Raw genomic sequence first — 17,055 nt, forward strand, 5'->3', positions numbered from 1 at the left:
GTTTGCTCCCTGGTCTCGTCTGGTTCCCTTGGTGGGTGCCTGGCTGAGGTTTTGGCTGGGGCGTGCCGCTCCTGCATTTTGGGCTCCCTTTTGGGCTCTGCTTCCTAGCTGGTCTCCCTTTGGGTCCTGGTGGGGTGTTCTGCGTTGGGGCCGCCTCCTGGTGGTTCCTTCTGGGCCTTCTCCTGCTGTTGGTTCTCTTCCCGGGTTTGTTGTCCCGGTGTTGTGGGCCTGTGGGGGGTTCTGTGGCTCCGGTTCTGCCGGCTTCTTGCTGGTTGTGTGTGGCCTCGGGCTGTACCTCCTGGGTTGTCGGGCTCTGCTGTCCCTTTTCGACCTGCTCTGGGGGTTTGTCGCTGGCCGTTTCCAGGTTCTTTCCTGGTTCTTTGGTCCTGGCTCGCTCCTTCCTCCCTTGCATTCCCGGGCTTTGTTCCTGGTGTGGGTCTGTTTGGGTGCCCCTCCCTCTCCGGTTGGGGTGCTGTTCTGTGGTGCTCGTGCCTCTGCGGGTTCCTCCCTCCTGGCTGCGGGTTGTCTGTGGTTTCCTGCTGCTTGGTCCTCTGCTCTCCTTCAGGGGTTTGCTTGGGCCTGCTGTTCCTCCTGCGTGGTCGAGTTGCTTGGCTCTGGTCCTGGCTTCCCGGTTATGTTGGCGTTTGTTGGCCTCTTTTTTGCGGTTGGCTTGGCGCCTCTCCAGCGTTGCTGGTTTGGGGCCTTGTGGTTCTGGTCTGGGTGCTGTGCTCCCTGGGCTTTCTTTTTCCCGCTGCTCCAGCCCTTGCTGCTTGCCTGGCCTGGGTGTGGGGTTCCTGTGCGGTCCTGTGTCATATGGGCGCCTTCTTTGTGCTGCCCTCTGTGCCTCGATGGGCGGCTGCGGGGGTTTCCTGGTTGCTCTGTGCTCCCCTCCTGCCTTGTGTTCCTTCCCTTTGGGGTTGGGGTTTTCTGGGCTTGTGGTCGATTTCTCTGTTCCCGGCCTGGTTGAGTTTTCTTTGTTGCTGGTTTCCGGTCTTGTTGGCCTCTCCTTGTTTGGTGGGCTTTCGGCCGGGTTCTGGGGTTCTTCCTCTTGCCTGTCTTTTGGGTCGGGTTCTCGGTCCTGGTCGGCTCCTGGGTGCTTGTTGCTTCCTGGCCCTCCTCGGCCGGGTTTCCTCCTCGGGTCTCTTGGCTCGAGTCCTTTCTTTTTGGGAGTTTGGCCGAGTTTGTGGCCTTTGCTTCTCCTTCCTTTTTGGGCTGGGTGCGTGTGCTTGCGCTCTGTTGGCCTTTTCTTTCTTTGGCTTTCTTCCGGGTTGTCTCGTCTTCCTGGTGGGTCTGCGTGGCCCTTTGTGCCTTCCTGCTGGTTCTGTCCTTGGTGGTCTTCTCCGGTGGGTTGTTTTGGCTGGTCTTGGTGTTCTGGTCCGGGTCCCGGTTGCCGGTTTCTCGGGTTGGCGGCCTCCTTTTTTTGGAGCCTTCGCCCTTTTTTCTTTGTCTCCGGTCCTTGTCCCTGCTGTCCTGTTCTGGGTTGCGGGCAGGCTGTTTCCTGCGGTCTTCCTTTCCTCCTTCTAGGTGCTCCCTTGGGTGGCTGCTTTTGTTGTGGTTTCCTGAGTGTGCTTGTGCGTGCGGAAGGCCGGGTTTTCTGCTTTGGTATTTTCCACTTGTAATTATGAAGATGTCGAGGACGGAGGGACCTGGGGGTAATGTCCTATTACTTACCGGTAATCTTCATTACTCCGGGTCCCGTAGTCCTCGACACCTTCATACGCCCCTCCCTCCCGGGCGGCCGGCCTTCCTGTCTTGGCTTGTTAGTACAGGAGGGCTGCTGGGTAAGTACTGCATATGCACTCCCCAGTATTCCTCTTGTTTTTTTCTGTCGGGAGATGATCATCTCCACTTGTAATTATGAAGGTGTCGAGGACTACGGGACCCGGAGTAATGAAGATTACCGGTAAGTAATAGGACATTCATTATCTTTGGTCGATAGACTTCAAGGCGAGAATTGGATTTTAATACAAAGAGTGCTGTCTGTACCTCTAAATCGGATGTCATTAGAAGGATATCAGCTAAAACTGTTGCTTCGTCTCCTCTCATGTCTTTCAGTTTAATGGCATCTCGTTGACTCTTCTCTTTTTCAATATTTTTATAACTCATCTTTTTTTGGGACGAAAAAGATTTTATAACAAAATTCCATTGAGTCAGGGGTTTCCCCAGATAAGCAATCTAAATACGTAAGCTTTCTGCTGACTTGAAACTGTTTTCTCAAGCAATTGCCTGCATCATAAATCATTTCACAAATGTATTTGGCCTTTACAATGCTTTCTTAAAAATAATAAGGACATACTTGAACAAGATTATCACACTTTCCTCAGACTTTCTTTGCCATCTTCTTTTCTGCATGGTTACTTAGTTTGTCTTGTTTCAATTTCTCTGCAAATTAATGGTTATCCCTATGTTGCTTTTTGTGTTTTTATCCATTAATGCATTTTGCCAAACAGAATTTCTCATCTACAGTATTTACAAAATTGGGGGTAAGGGGGGGGGGGGTAAGCTTCTTCCTTCCATCTGTAAAGCTTTCTGCTGCTTTATGCAGATCAGCACTTCTCAGACCTTTTCCAACCATGACCCAGTTTTTAGAGCGACAAACTTTTGTGACACAATTCACCTTAATTTACATGAGGCTGTCCATGTTATTTAATTGCGACTAAACCATCATGTGGTAGTGCACTGTCATTTAAGGAGAACACAGTTTCTATTGAAATGGCCTCCCAATTTGCACAGACATACCTTTTTACTGAGAAGACTATATTGCATACACATAAAAATGTGTGGAAATCAGGGTTCAGTGCATATTTATCATTTAAACATCACCAAGTAAAGTGTCTTGTTAAAAGCTTGGTTTCCATCACAATTCAGAAATACAAAATAAAATGTGCTTCCTAACTGCTGAATGTGTACAGTTAATTTACAGGTATTTACATTTTGTTGTGTGTTTCAAAAAATGACATCCTACAGGTTGTCACATAATTCACTTTTCTTTCTCTGACTGCAAAGTGAGAGGGGTTTGTAAACACCAATCCCCATGTCACAATAATAAGCAGGAATCTGTCAAAAGACAGAGCCTAACATTTGACCTGTGTCTGTGAAGCGCCACAAATGTGGTTAGATGAACTCAGAATTTAAAGGCATCTTTTTTTATTGCTTGGATTTTCATGACCTACCAAGCAACCAACAGTTGAGAAACAGTGATCTAGATCTGCCTCTGTCCAGTCTGTCCAGCCCCTGTACTCTGTTTCTTCTCACCAGATTCCTTGAGTGTGTGCCACAATCGGGCAGTGGGATCCACCACATACTGCATAAGGTTCAGATTTTCCATATCTTGTAAAATATCTGTAGCAACTTTATCACCTTTTCTGTCTATAGAGATGATACATCATACAATACACGTAATTTACTATTCATCGGATGCAATATAGTTAGCAATTGTAACAGCAGTTCCATAAAGGATGTTTAAGCTGATGTGTGGGGGGTAGAGTTGTAAAATCGTGTTTTTGTCTGACAGCCACCATTGAAGTGTCAGAAAGTCATCTATCTCCAGTTTGAAAAAATTTATTATGGAGATTTGATATCATACTTTATAAAATCACCAGTCCCCACCAGGTTCATCTTTCCTGTTTCTATATAAAATGGAGTGCGATTGCTGAATTGCCACCTCTAAATCTGCCCCTGAACTGTCCGGTAGCAAAGTGTCTGTGAAAAGACCAGGTCCTATGCATTTTCAGTATATAGATTATTGTGAAACACATATGGGAGGTCTGTAAACAGTGAATTAATTTAAATTGCTTCAAATTGATTAGCTGCTCTCAAAGCCTGGCCCCCTCGTTTATCTTCCTTATATCTTCCAAATGTCTTTTGCATCTTTCCAAACATCATTTTCAGTTCTTACATATTCACCACTCTTGCTTGTACATGTAGGCTCATCAGCAGGGTGCACATTTTTGGGATGTTGACATACCTTAAATTAAGTAGCGTTTCAGGATTGTAATAAACCCTACAGTATTCCCCGCCGCTCCCCTTGGTCCAGGTGCAGAATGGCTCGCTTTGGCATGCCTTCTGAATGTTGCCGGTGCTCCCAGTGTGCGCATCTGCGATCTGTTGAGATGAACACATGACCCAGACACCAGAGCATATTCCTTCCTATTAAAGATGGCACCAGACCTTTAATCACATTCCCTCCAATCTCCTTTTAAAAATGGGTAGGTATAACTAGCGGAATCGTACCCTGGCCCCCTCTAGATTATTTACTACCACTTAGTCCACCACAAAACAAATTGCCTCCACCAATATCGATGAGAAAAAGTCAAACCATAGTAAAAAATTTAAGAAAAAACAAAAGATTGTAAAGATTAAAAACCAATAGCATAGATTCACCATAAGCCACAATCCTGGTAACTTTATCCTCAACAATACTTGAGCAGATACTCAGCACGTTAAAATGTATGCTTCACAACTCCTGAACACGTGACCTAGGTACTAGAACGAGTTACCTCTTTCTCAAGATAATGCCCTCCCTTTAATCACACCTCTAATATCCTTCTCCCTCCAAGCTTCCTTCAAGCCAAACTAACAGAATTGTTCCCAGAACCTACTATTTTATTTACTCGCACTAAGTCCACTAGTTTAAAACAAATTTGCCACCTCCAAAAGTTATCAGCATTTCAGAAGAGAAGTCAAGCCACTGTAAAAATCAAGTTTAAAAAGAAAAAATGATTTCATCATCATTAAAAAGAAAATTCAGTGAAATAATTAACTCTTGAGTGAGACTTAAAAATCTTTTTTCTTACATTTAGAATCATGGCAAATTTCAGCGAATCCAACGTACAGTAAAGTAGAGTGAAGATAGAAAAAAACATTTTAGGTGAACAGAAATAAATGCCTCACACTACCGGGGTAAAAGGTGTACTAATGGATTTTTCATTGTTAACATTTTCCAATCTATGAGAAGCTCTAGGATAATATGCCACTGGTCTGGGCATTTTGTTGTCAAAAATATTGCTTGCTTCTATGAAGCCCAAGAAATGATGTTCTGTTTTGTAGTTTGAAGTCCCTTTTATTATACAAGAAAAGTGTGGATCTGATGTAGTTTGTTAGCTTTCATGAGAATCCAAGTGCTTCGGGGGTAAAGGGGGGTTTCAACATTTGTAACTGGGATACTTAGTGTTATAAAAACCTAGCACGTGGTTATTCATTCAGATGGTAAATAAACAGATTCTTTAAGAGTTTACAGTTAGGGCAGATAAGGGAATTGAAATACCAAGAATATGTAGGGATTTACCTAGAGATGCAAAATGTGCTTGGGAGGGCAATGAGCATTAAACCTAGCTAGGGTCTCCTCGATCCATAATCTGTCAATGGAAACCTATTAGCCAGAACTAAAGGCCAAGTGTTAGGTTTGTAGCCTGCACACTAAATTGAGGTCACTAAATCAGTTGTTTCAACAAAATATTAATGCACATTAAATGTTCAGTTTTTAGTACGTTATCTTGTGCATCATAAAAGCGTCTGTGGTGTGTCCTCTTAAGCATACATGAGAGATTATGCCATGTAGGGCCCTAAAAGGGCAAGAGGGCTGCACTTTTAATGTGGCTGCTGAATAGAGTTAATCGGGCCTCTCAACTGTTTTCTCTCTTCTGTATTTCTGTGCAGACGGTAATGAACAAGATACACTGCGTCAGTGTGCCATACTCTGTGATGAAGGCCTGCCCGCTGTCCTGGGTGCAGCGTGTTTATGCTCATAAAGGTATGGTACCCACCTTTCTTTTTTTATTGGAACATGTGTCGTATTACCCTCTCAATGGATTGGGTGTTCTTGTGCTAAGTTTCCATTGAGTGCCATGTTGCCCATCCTATGTTTAATAAGAGTGAATAAGTATACTTCAGTGTGAGAACACAGTAATGGCAAGAAACAACTCTGTTAGTTGTGCGTGCTCATTAAAGGATGCCTACTGTCTTTTCTTTGGTTTGCAGCCAGGGTTGCAGTAGTCAAGTGTCGAGATCTTCACTGGGCAATGATCGCTCACCGGGACCAGAGAGATGTCAGCCTGTCCTCCCTTCGAATGCTGATTGTGACGGATGGTGCAAATCCCTGTGAGTGACCCTTATTTTGAGATTAGTGTGACCATTGGCACACATCTGAAAAGAATTTCCTGAGTGCTGCTTGCTTTGTGCTAAACGAATAACCATCAGCCTAGAAGAAAAGTACAAAAACGCCCACAAGCATCCCTCATTGGTTAAAAAGGAATATCCTTAGCTAAAGTTGGTTGCCATCAGGATCCTTTCCCTGATCTCAAAGGCAACTTTTACTAGAGCTGGATGCTGTATGTAGTCTTGTGCTACAAAATAACCTGGTGATATACTGTGTTTTTGTCCAGACTGGGTTTGTTACTAAGTCAATCCGTTCATAAACTACCACCTTGACTGTGTTTGACCACAGAACTTTGTCATAACTATTTGAGAAAGAGAACACCGTTATGTGCACTTTGTTGAAAAATTAAGATGTCCATGATATGAGGATAGAGTAGATGGCTTCCAGATAAGGTGTGAAACAAGAGGAAAACAGAGAATATGGAGGTAGGAAGAGTTTAGGACTAAATTAAGAGGATGTTCCACTTTGAGTAAACATTTGTGACTATAATGTATATGGAAATGACATGAATTTTATTCGGTAAAATCATAAGCTAACACACATGCAAAATAAATCTGGTATAGCCACCCGCAGCAGAGCACTTCTATGTGTGTACCTTTAATTGAAATTAGGTTCTGGTAGAAGCAATTTATTTTCCTAAGATCACAGAGGCTGTAAAGAGCTGACCTAATATTAAAATCTAGATTTCCTAGTTCTATTTTTATTGCAAGACCAGCACAACATAAATTCTCCCCAGTGAACTACATGTCAATAAGCTCCTGCTAGCCGACTTAAGTGGTGCAGTTTATGTGGCACGTAGGTAATAACAGTAATAACTGGGGAAAGGGCTGTGACAGATGGGGTAGTAGCTAATGCTGTTAACACCCATATAATAATTTTTTTAATTAGTACTTGCATAGTACCATCTGCCAATAGTGTGGCATTACAGCAATTCCTAACAGGCGCTACATCCTTTAAAAAGGGGATGCAAACAAGACAGTTTCTCACTGGCAACTATCTTCAGTTTGTCACTTGGCATTCAACTGTTGGAAAAAGGCAAGTTGATCAAAACAGCAATTGACAAGTATATGACGGATAACAGTTTTCTTAAAGCACATAAAGGGACAGTTACTGCTTGAAGTATTAATATTAGACTATACAAAAAATGTTAAGCAAATAACATCGCTGTCTAAATATATGCGATGGTATAAAACAGCCAAATAAACAACCCCCTTTTCACCTCTTTCATCTAAAATGCTGCAGGGTGAAATTGTGATATTTGTTCTATATATCTGCTGCAGACCTCTATAAAGAGATTTGTTCTTGTTTATAGGGTCTGTGTCCTCCTGCGACGCCTTTCTGAGCTTGTTCCAGACTCATGGTCTGAAGCCTGAAGTGATCTGTCCTTGTGCCACCTCTTCAGAAGCCATGACGGTTGCGATTCGCAGGTACTACCTGAAAGCTACTTCCACACTCACTTAATAGCTGTGTCTTCGCTGAGTAATTGTTAGAATAATTTTTGTTTCACAAAGTTCCACTTAAGTTCTAATTTTTGTTTCACAAAGTTCCACTTCAGTTCTAATTTTCTCTTGATGTGACCAACACAGCCACCTACTGTTCATTTCAGCAGACATTCTTTCATTTAATATGCCACTGGTGCAACAAGTGTAAAGCATATTAATATATAACCCAACTGCACCCTTGTGCTGCCTGGCACAATTCTTTTAGGTATTCATTTTTCCTTTCATCGCTTTATATTAAAAGTATTTAAACACTTCTTATAAGTTCTCTTGAAGCGTCTGTGTCTTTTCAATGAGATTTTAAAACTTTCGAAGGTATTTCATTTGTTTATTTGAAGATTCTTGCACAATTCTTTAGATCATATCACATAATTATTGTTCCACCTTAAGCATGGACGTCATCCCAATGCATTTTGTGCATTTGTGCTTCCTCAGAGGAAATGCCTAAGATGTTTAAGAATCTGATTTATAAAATATTCATAATTATTTCCTCATTTATATAACAACCATTCCACTTCTTTCTAGAAATAACCACAATGTTGGCATTGAACTACCTTGTATGTTAGATTGACCGATCTATAGAATTACCAGTACTTTTTAGCATTAGACCACCTTGTGGGCTAGGTTTACCAGTCAATGTGCTTCTGTTAATGATCACTTCGTCCATAGTGGAGCCTCATCTACATGCCATATAATTTTTTTAAACGTGTCTGTACAATGAACATATTCGTTAATTCTCATCCTAGTGGTTCCACTTGTCCCTGCATAGATGATTTGATATATTGCTAAGAATTCTGCGTAGGGTTTTTAGTATTCAGAAAATAATGGCGCACTTCAGGTAGCGGTGAGATAAGATAAAGTACAAAAATAAGAACAGTGCTACTTGGTCAGGGGAGACCCAAAACCCCTGAGAAAGAGTAGGTCATGCCCTACCCTGCAACATGTAAACACTGAGTCCAGAGCACATGTGATGTTAGTTATTGTAACACATGTAAAGTGCAGGTATACAGTCTTTGTAACGCGAGTATCAAGAGTAAGGAAACAAGACCGATAAACAAAAGTTGGTTCTCTTGGTTTTATATATGGTTGTGATCCTCATTCAAGAGGAAATCCAAAGGAAAAACTAGCCAACACGTGTTTCGTCAGACGGGTAGTTACCCGTGACTCTTCAGGGCTGAATGTAATAGAAAATAGCGGTATTTGAGGACCGGTGATACTTCCAACCCGGTCCAGAACCAGGCATAGGGTGGTGAAAAGCCTCAATGGGCCGTTATCGTCAGGGTAAAACGCAAGGCAATGAAAATTCACAAAGAACGAACAGCAACAGCATAGCACTCGGCTCTCTGCACTTCAACCGAGCGTGCCAACATTTCTGTATAATTGACTGCAGTACCCGCCGTTCTTTGTGAATTTTCGAGATGCCAGCCTGTCTGCCTACACAAAGGAACAGGCAGGCGAAGGTGTGTTCGAATTTTTGCTATACTGAACGGGGGCAGCCTCCATGAAGCTGAGCCATCTTTGACCACTTGGTAATCATAATGTTGTGTTGGGTGAGACGTGCCCCAGGGAGTCAGGAAGAGATACCGGAGGTTTGGATAACCACATGGTGACTTTGTAAAATCAATAAAATCCCCTTTCGTTTAAGTTACCTTAAATGAGATCTCAACAATGCATCTGGTTTATTTGAACAATTAATTTGATACCTTGATGTAATATATTTCTTGGTTCAAATGAAAGTTAGCACGTGGTATCTAATGAAACTCCATGTAAGCCAATGGGACCACCGGCTTTGCTACAGTAAAAACTGCAATTTTTTATTTTTCATATTAAGCACAGCCTGATGGGCCACAGAGGCCTTCCCGAAGGGTGGCTTACTCATATTAAAAAGGAAGGTTTTAATCTGGCTAACGGGTTGTTTGCGATGTTGAGTTGGCAGGTTTAAAGCTGCTTGACCAGGATGCAGTGACAGATCTAGAGTCACATTTTCACATTGTCACAGCAGTGGTTGCACAGTTAACTGCTGCAGTCCACTAGTGACATTTAAATTACTAGCCCTGGGTGCCTCTTGTACCATATACTAGAGACTTAATAGTAAGCTAAGGAGTCAATCAGGTGTTAGCCGATTGCTCACGTTCTATGAGGGTCAGAGCAGAAGCAGAAGCACTGAGACCTGGACAGCAGGACCCAGTGCACTACAGAGTTGAAAATCCAGCAGCTTCAGTCCAAACAATTTGGGGTGACAGATAAAAAAAAATCCTTCCATACACTGTGACAATCCAGGTTTTTCAGCACTTGTCCTAACAAATTTTATTAAATGTTATAGGGCTGACCAGCTAGAGCCTTGAGGCGGAAGCCGAGGTTACTAGACTGCAACAGAACCCCTGTTGGGTTATAAAATTGCTTATTTGCACACTTTTTAAACTGTTTTAAAACTCGATCTTTTCTCATTGTGTAATCGCCCTAGCGGCGCTGTATCACGTGACACGAGGCCACGCCCACCCTCGCTAGCCACGCCCACTCCAGGAAGCTCTTTAGCGCTGTGCCTGCCAGAAGCCAGTGCTGACCAGCTAGAGCCTTGAGGCGGAAGCCGAGGTTACTAGACTGCAACAGAACCCCTGTTGGGTTATAAAATTGCTTATTTGCACACTTTTTAAACTGTTTTAAAACTCGATCTTTTCTCATTGTGTAATCGCCCTAGCGGCGCTGTATCACGTGACACGAGGCCACGCCCACCCTCGCTAGCCACGCCCACTCCAGGAAGCTCTTTAGCGCTGTGCCTGCCAGAAGCCAGTGCTGACCAGCTAGAGCCTTGAGGCGGAAGTCGAGGTTACTAGACTGCAACAGAACCCCTGTTGGGTTATAAAATTGCTTATTTGCACACTTTTTAAACTGTTTTAAAACTCGATCTTTTCTCATTGTGTAATCGCCCTAGCGGCGCTGTATCACGTGACACGAGGCCACGCCCACCCTCGCTAGCCACGCCCACTCCAGGAAGCTCTTTAGCGCTGTGCCTGCCAGAAGCCAGTGCTGACCAGCTAGAGCCTTGAGGCGGAAGCCGAGGTTACTAGACTGCAACAGAACCCCTGTTGGGTTATAAAATTGCTTATTTGCACACTTTTTAAACTGTTTTAAAACTCGATCTTTTCTCATTGTGTAATCGCCCTAGCGGCGCTGTATCACGTGACACGAGGCCACGCCCACCCTCGCTAGCCACGCCCACTCCAGGAAGCTCTTTAGCGCTGTGCCTGCCAGAAGCCAGTGCTGACCAGCTAGAGCCTTGAGGCGGAAGCCGAGGTTACTAGACTGCAACAGAACCCCTGTTGGGTTATAAAATTGCTTATTTGCACACTTTTTAAACTGTTTTAAAACTCGATCTTTTCTCATTGTGTAATCGCCCTAGCGGCGCTGTATCACGTGACACGAGGCCACGCCCACCCTCGCTAGCCACGCCCACTCCTCTCTCCTCCCATAACTATGCTCACTACCCGACAGCGCAGCGGGCACACCCTCAGCACGCCGAAGACACGCCAAAGACTAGCCCGTCTGTGCCCGTCCGTGTCAGGACGAGGCACGAGGCTCTCCCACCAACTGCACCACCCAGATTGGTAAGAACGTCCTCCGCTCTGAGAGCACTGCGCCCAACCCCTAAACCGAACTGCTCTCTACCCAACCTACATATAGTCGGAACCCATATTTGCTCGGAGTGTAAACTATCCACTGACGTCCATAAACCTTACTCCGACCCACCTAGGAGAAGCAGGAAATGTAAAATCCTACGTAATAATGTACAGCCAACATACGTATTTTACAGTACTAACTGCAGATCACTGCCCAAGCACAAGCATGAAATTTTTAATCTCCTCACTGAAGAAGGCCCTAGTGCTATCTTCCTTACTGAGACCTGGCTACATGACAGCGCTGGCCCAGACGTTGCTATTGCCCTCCCTGACAATTACGCCATTGTCAGACTCGACAGGGAAAAACAGGTTGGGGGCGGGATTGCCATCATTTTCAACAGAGAATACAAATGCATTCTGGAATTCGTCCTAATTCCAGATTGTGAAGCGGGTCTTTTTAAAATCACCTTAAACCCCAATTTCACTATGACAGGCCTTCTAATCTATCGTCCACCAGGTAACCCCTCTCAATGGGTATCAAACTTTGCCAATCATATTACACCCTATTATATGTCATCTAGCAATTTCTCTCTGCTAGGTGATCTTAACCTACACCTGGAAGATCCCACCATCCCATCATGCTATAATTTTCTGGAAGATCTAGCTGTAATGAACTTATCTATTATCAACTCCGGCCCCACCCATATTGCTGGCCACTTGTTGGACCCCATAATAACGAACGTCAGTGAACTCATGTACATTGCCACCGTTCCTTCTGGATGGTCCGACCATCACCTCATCAGCTTTAGCATCTCTCCTCCACCCCCCCCTAGAGTAAAACAAAATACTATTGCTACTAATAGAAGGAACTGGAAGTCAGTCGACATAGGTGCCTTAAATGCGGCACTAAAACAAAACCCTCCTAGCTTAAACCCCAACATGGACCACGCAGCAATTGAGACGCAAAATTGGCTAACAAATGCCGCCAACAGCTGTCTGCCATCTATTCACACCAAAGGGAGTAGGCATCGTCCTCCGGCTCCATGGTTTAACGACAGCCTCAAAACTGAAAAGTCAAGATGCAAAGTATTAGAAAGAAAATGGCGCAAAAAGTACGACCCTTATGCAAAAAAATGCTACCATGAAGCCAGAAACAAATATCATACGGCGTGTACAAAGGCAAGAGCTGACTTCGTCTCAAAAACAATCATCGAAGCAACTAATATGCCCAAAACCCTTTTCTCTACAGTTAAGGAATTGGCAGGCGCAAATACTGCAGCCGCTACACCCCCTTTAAGCACTCAACAATGTCAGGCATTAGCTTGCTTTTTTACTGAGAAAATTGACAAAATTATCTCAGACATCAACACCAAAATATCTAACGCTGACCCACCCCTTCCATCTAACCCCTGCCTACCTCAACCCACTGCTGCTGACAAAAACCTGCTGGAATCCTGGCCGAATCTCTCATTGGAGAATCTTAAAGGAATACTTAAATCGGTCAAATCTGGTTCCCCTAGGGACCCCATCCCTATTAAAATTATAAAACAATTGGATGACCAGTCCCTGAATATCATCGCCAACATTTTAAATTTGTCCTTCGATCTCGCCACTGTCCCGGCCTTATGGAAGCACGCCATGGTGACACCCCTCTTGAAAAAGCCTAATGCAAACCCAGAAATACTGGCCAACTATAGGCCTATATCTCTGCTCCCTGCTTTCTCTAAGTGCCTCGAGAGACATGTACATTCCACGCTAGCCACTTTTGCAGAGGAAAACGGCTTACTCCACCCTTCGCAATCTGGTTTCAGGGCTGGTTTCTCGACAGAGACCGCCCTGTTAGGTGTCACTGAAAATAACCGACAACTCCTTGACCAAGGCCAAACGGTAGCACTTGTGCTATTGGATCTAAGTGCGGCGTTCGATACCATCTCCCACGAAACGCTCCTTAGAGAACTACACACAAATGGCATAAGAGGAAAGGCTCTGGAATGGATTAAATCCTTTCTGGCTAACAGAACCTTTCAGATCGCATCAGCACAGGCCGAGTCAGACTCCCTACCTGCAGCTCATGGAGTGCCACAGGGGTCCATCCTGAGCCCTTTGTTTTTTAATATTTATCTAAAACCATTGGTAGAACTTGTTGAGAAGCTAGGGCTAACTCTCATGAACTACGCCGATGACACCCAAATCATCTTTTCCCTGTCTAACTCTTGTCCCCACTCCCCGTCGCTACTCAAGGAAGGACTATTAAAAATACTGAACTGGATGACAGCAAACCAGTTAAAACTGAACGGGGACAAGACGGAAATTCTGATTTTGGGAAAAGACAAAGAACTCTGGAACCCCACGCATTGGCCAGAACAGATGGGCATCCTTCCTACCCCGGTGCCCCATGCTCGTAATCTGGGTTTTATACTAGACAACGCCTTATCCATGGATAAGCAGGCCAGCAAAGTTACCGGATTGTGCCTCACCATAATCAGATGGTTGAGGAAAATCCTGTGGATGTTGCCTTCGTCAACACAGAAGACCGTAGTCAATGCCCTTGTCACATCCAGGCTTGACTACGGCAACATCCTATACTTAGGCGCAAATAAATCTGTCATTGGACGCCTGCAAGTGGCACAAAACGCCGCAGTCAGACTCCTATGCAAGATTCCCAGGAACGCTGGAGTCTCGAAACACCGCCGGGACCTCCATTGGCTCAGGATTGAGAACAGAGTTCGCTTCAAGGCTTTGAACTATATGTTCAAAATAAAAACTGGAGGAGCCCCAAAATACCTCCAATCCCTTGCCTGCCTCTACACACCAAAGAGAAACCTCCGGTCCCAGACAGCAGCACGGTTCTGTATACCTAGGTTCAAACGTGCAAGATCAGGGGGCAGATCCTTTGCCTATCTTGGACCGACCCTATGGAACTCGCTTCCTCCAAACATTCGGAAGGAAGATAACCACCATAGTTTCAGAAAGCTTGTAAAGACCTGGCTATATGAACAGTAAACCACTCAAAATCCCCCTCCGTCTTTTGTCTTTTCGTTTCTAGCTGTGTCTAGGCGCCGGGAAACCCTTCTTGGGTAGCTGTCGCGCCCTACAAATTGACAAAATAAAAAAAAAAAAAAATAGTTTTCAGAGAGGGCAAAATGAACACAGAGGTAGGAAGGTTTTCATTAGGCCTGGGCGGTGAATCTGTTTCGCTCGCTTAATTTGCGTAATTTGGGTAATTTCGTGTTCCGCGGAGATTGCGAAATCGCCCAAAATTCTGCGTTCCGCGACTTCGCAACATTTTTTGCTTGTTCGCTTTCTCAAAATGCGTGTTCGCGAGATATTTCCCCCTGAGCACGCAAACAGCGATTGCGAACAGTAAAAAAGCATTGCGAACAAGTAATTCCGCATGTTCGCGGAGATTTTTTACAGTTTCGCAGAGATTTAAGTAACGCGATTACGCAAATTCCGCCCACCCCTAGTTTTTATTTGTTGCAGTGCGGAATTAGTTAGCAGCCACTTGCATAAAGCAATTTAGTTGACACAGAAAATATTGTTTTCTTTAAGTTGCATTTAATTCCCCTTAGTGCCACATTATCTGTGTTTGTGAGGGCTGTTAATTAAGTCATTCCATGCCCCATAGTCAATGCAAAATTGTAGCGAACTTCAATGTTTGTAGAATGTCTTTGTTTTTGGTTTTCAAAGTTTGGTCACCCTAGCTAGAGGGAATTCTGTCCTACACTTTTCCAGATGTTTGAGCTGAGCCACGTGACTGTTGAAAGTAGGCTGAACGTTTTACACCTGATTAAATAAAAAACAGTACAAATGAGCTACTAAAATTACTTTAAACAAGTCTGTTAAATTCAACATGTTGCAGGAGTTTCTTTGTTGATGGCAGTGTTTTCTATTTCTCCTTTTCTAACCATGTTTAAGACCAATGTTTCCATGTGGAAAGAATTATTATTACAATTAAAGACCTATAGTCTGTGGACGCTGAACATTAAGCTATTACCCAAAAAGGTGTGCATCCTCAGAAAAAAGATGGGCATCTGTTGAGAGCAACTGTGTGTTTGTTTTATTGATAAAGAGGGAAAATGGGAACTAGCTTGCATGATGCAGCAGTTTTTGTAAGTTAGGTATTTATTAATTTTGCAGGCCTGGAGTTCCAGGTGCATCACTACCCGGCAGAGCCATTCTGTCTATGAACGGTCTCAGTTTTGGAGTGATCCGTGTCAACACCGAAGACAAGAACTCTGCTCTGACTGTACAAGATGTGGGACATGTGATGCCAGGAGGTAAGAGAAGAATATTTTTGTTGTGACATCTTTATACTATGATCGTTAAGGTAGTGCCACTGTTTTTTCGGTGCGAGACATTCATCCATGCATAGATATTTTCTCATCTTTGTAAGGAGTAACCAATCATTTTGCCAAGATTAACCACATCATTGCTATCGCATATTCCCGGTGTGTGCTGCAATTTTTAAAATCCCATTGTTTGTGACAAGGTCAACTCGTCATAAGCACAGGGCAGGTAAAACCCATGACGAGTTGACCGAGTCACAAGCATCGAAGGGGTTAATGAAAGGTGCTGAATATGACGGGTGTATGTTTTGTATACCAGTTTGGTAATCATGGGCGAATCCCAACTGTTTACAAATAATAGAGATAATGTTGCTTCCTTTTTTGATATTTTACATTATTCTCTAATAAAGAAGAAGAATGGGAAGCATGATGTTGGATATGTAATGGATTTCGAAAATTGGGCCGTATATACTGATAATGAAGCATAGCAGATAACGATAAACACTGGAACTTTATAGCTAGCCTTCTACTTCCACCCATCCTGCTGTGTTAATATGTGCAGGCCAGTGGGATCAGCGGCCTTGTGCCACATGGATGGTGCTCTTCTTTCCCACCTGCCATGTATTAAGAGGCCGCTTAAAAAAAATTTTTTTAACTCATTTTAATTTCCATAGATTTCTGGGTGCAAAGAAAGTAAGTCTTATTATAGAAACATTTATATTTCAAAATGAAAATGTTTTTATTATTCTCCTACAATAAATTCTCATGGGGAGCAAATATTATTTTTATACAAAAAATATTATTTTGACTGTTAACTCAAACTTTGGGGGAAAATTCTTCTAATTGAAAATAACTGTGGCTATGACTCCTTCTATGTGAGTAGGATACATCAAATTATTTCCCATCATCTTAGGCTGAACACAGTAAAACCCAAATTCTTGAAATACTGCATGAAATAGAGGATGGTGGAAGTTGCTGGAAATAAGTTGAAGTTGGGAAATGAAACAAATGCTCCATAACAACCTGACCTTCCCATTTGACGTATGATGGTCTATATTCGGCCCCAACCTATGCGCCATAATTGCTGAATAGGATCTGTGATTTAAGCCTAAATGTGTGGGGGTCTTGGGATCTCCTTGAGTAGGTTCTTGCGAAGCACTGGTTGCTGCACGGCTGTTAATTCCTTTTTTCATGCCTATTGATTAATGCTATCTTGCCAATTCTGACCAGTCTGAGTTAGCTGCACATTTTCTTTAAGAATGCCATACATAAACTATACATTCAGTTCAGTATATGGCTGCTCATTACCTGCCTCTCTTACCCTGACAGGGCATTTTAGAAAAAAAAAATGCCAAACTGTTGTCATTGAGTGCTGCACCATGTTTTGTCAGGATGTCACGAGCAATGAACTTAAGGTTTTGGCTTGCCCAGCCATCAATCGAAACGTTGTGAACATTTCTTGACACACCTTTAGCAAATCCAACTCTGCTAGA

General features: G+C 43.5%; 1 protein-coding gene across 1 annotated transcript in view; it reads left to right on the plus strand.

Annotated features, from left to right (window-relative positions):
* Nucleotides 1–17,055, plus strand: part of DIP2B (DIP2 acetate--CoA ligase B (putative)) — a 792,630-nt gene that overhangs the window by 491,830 nt on the left and 283,745 nt on the right. The window contains exons 15-18 of the mRNA XM_086966287.1: nucleotides 5,659–5,752; nucleotides 5,980–6,099; nucleotides 7,470–7,584; nucleotides 15,414–15,553. Of these exons, the coding sequence (XP_086822413.1) occupies nucleotides 5,659–5,752; nucleotides 5,980–6,099; nucleotides 7,470–7,584; nucleotides 15,414–15,553 (469 nt within the window). The remainder of the gene's footprint in view (nucleotides 1–5,658; nucleotides 5,753–5,979; nucleotides 6,100–7,469; nucleotides 7,585–15,413; nucleotides 15,554–17,055) is intronic.

This window comes from Lissotriton vulgaris, chromosome 1_1 (genome assembly GCF_964263255.1).
Source record: "Lissotriton vulgaris chromosome 1_1, aLisVul1.2, whole genome shotgun sequence".
In the NCBI taxonomy this organism is placed as follows: domain Eukaryota; kingdom Metazoa; phylum Chordata; class Amphibia; order Caudata; family Salamandridae; genus Lissotriton; species Lissotriton vulgaris.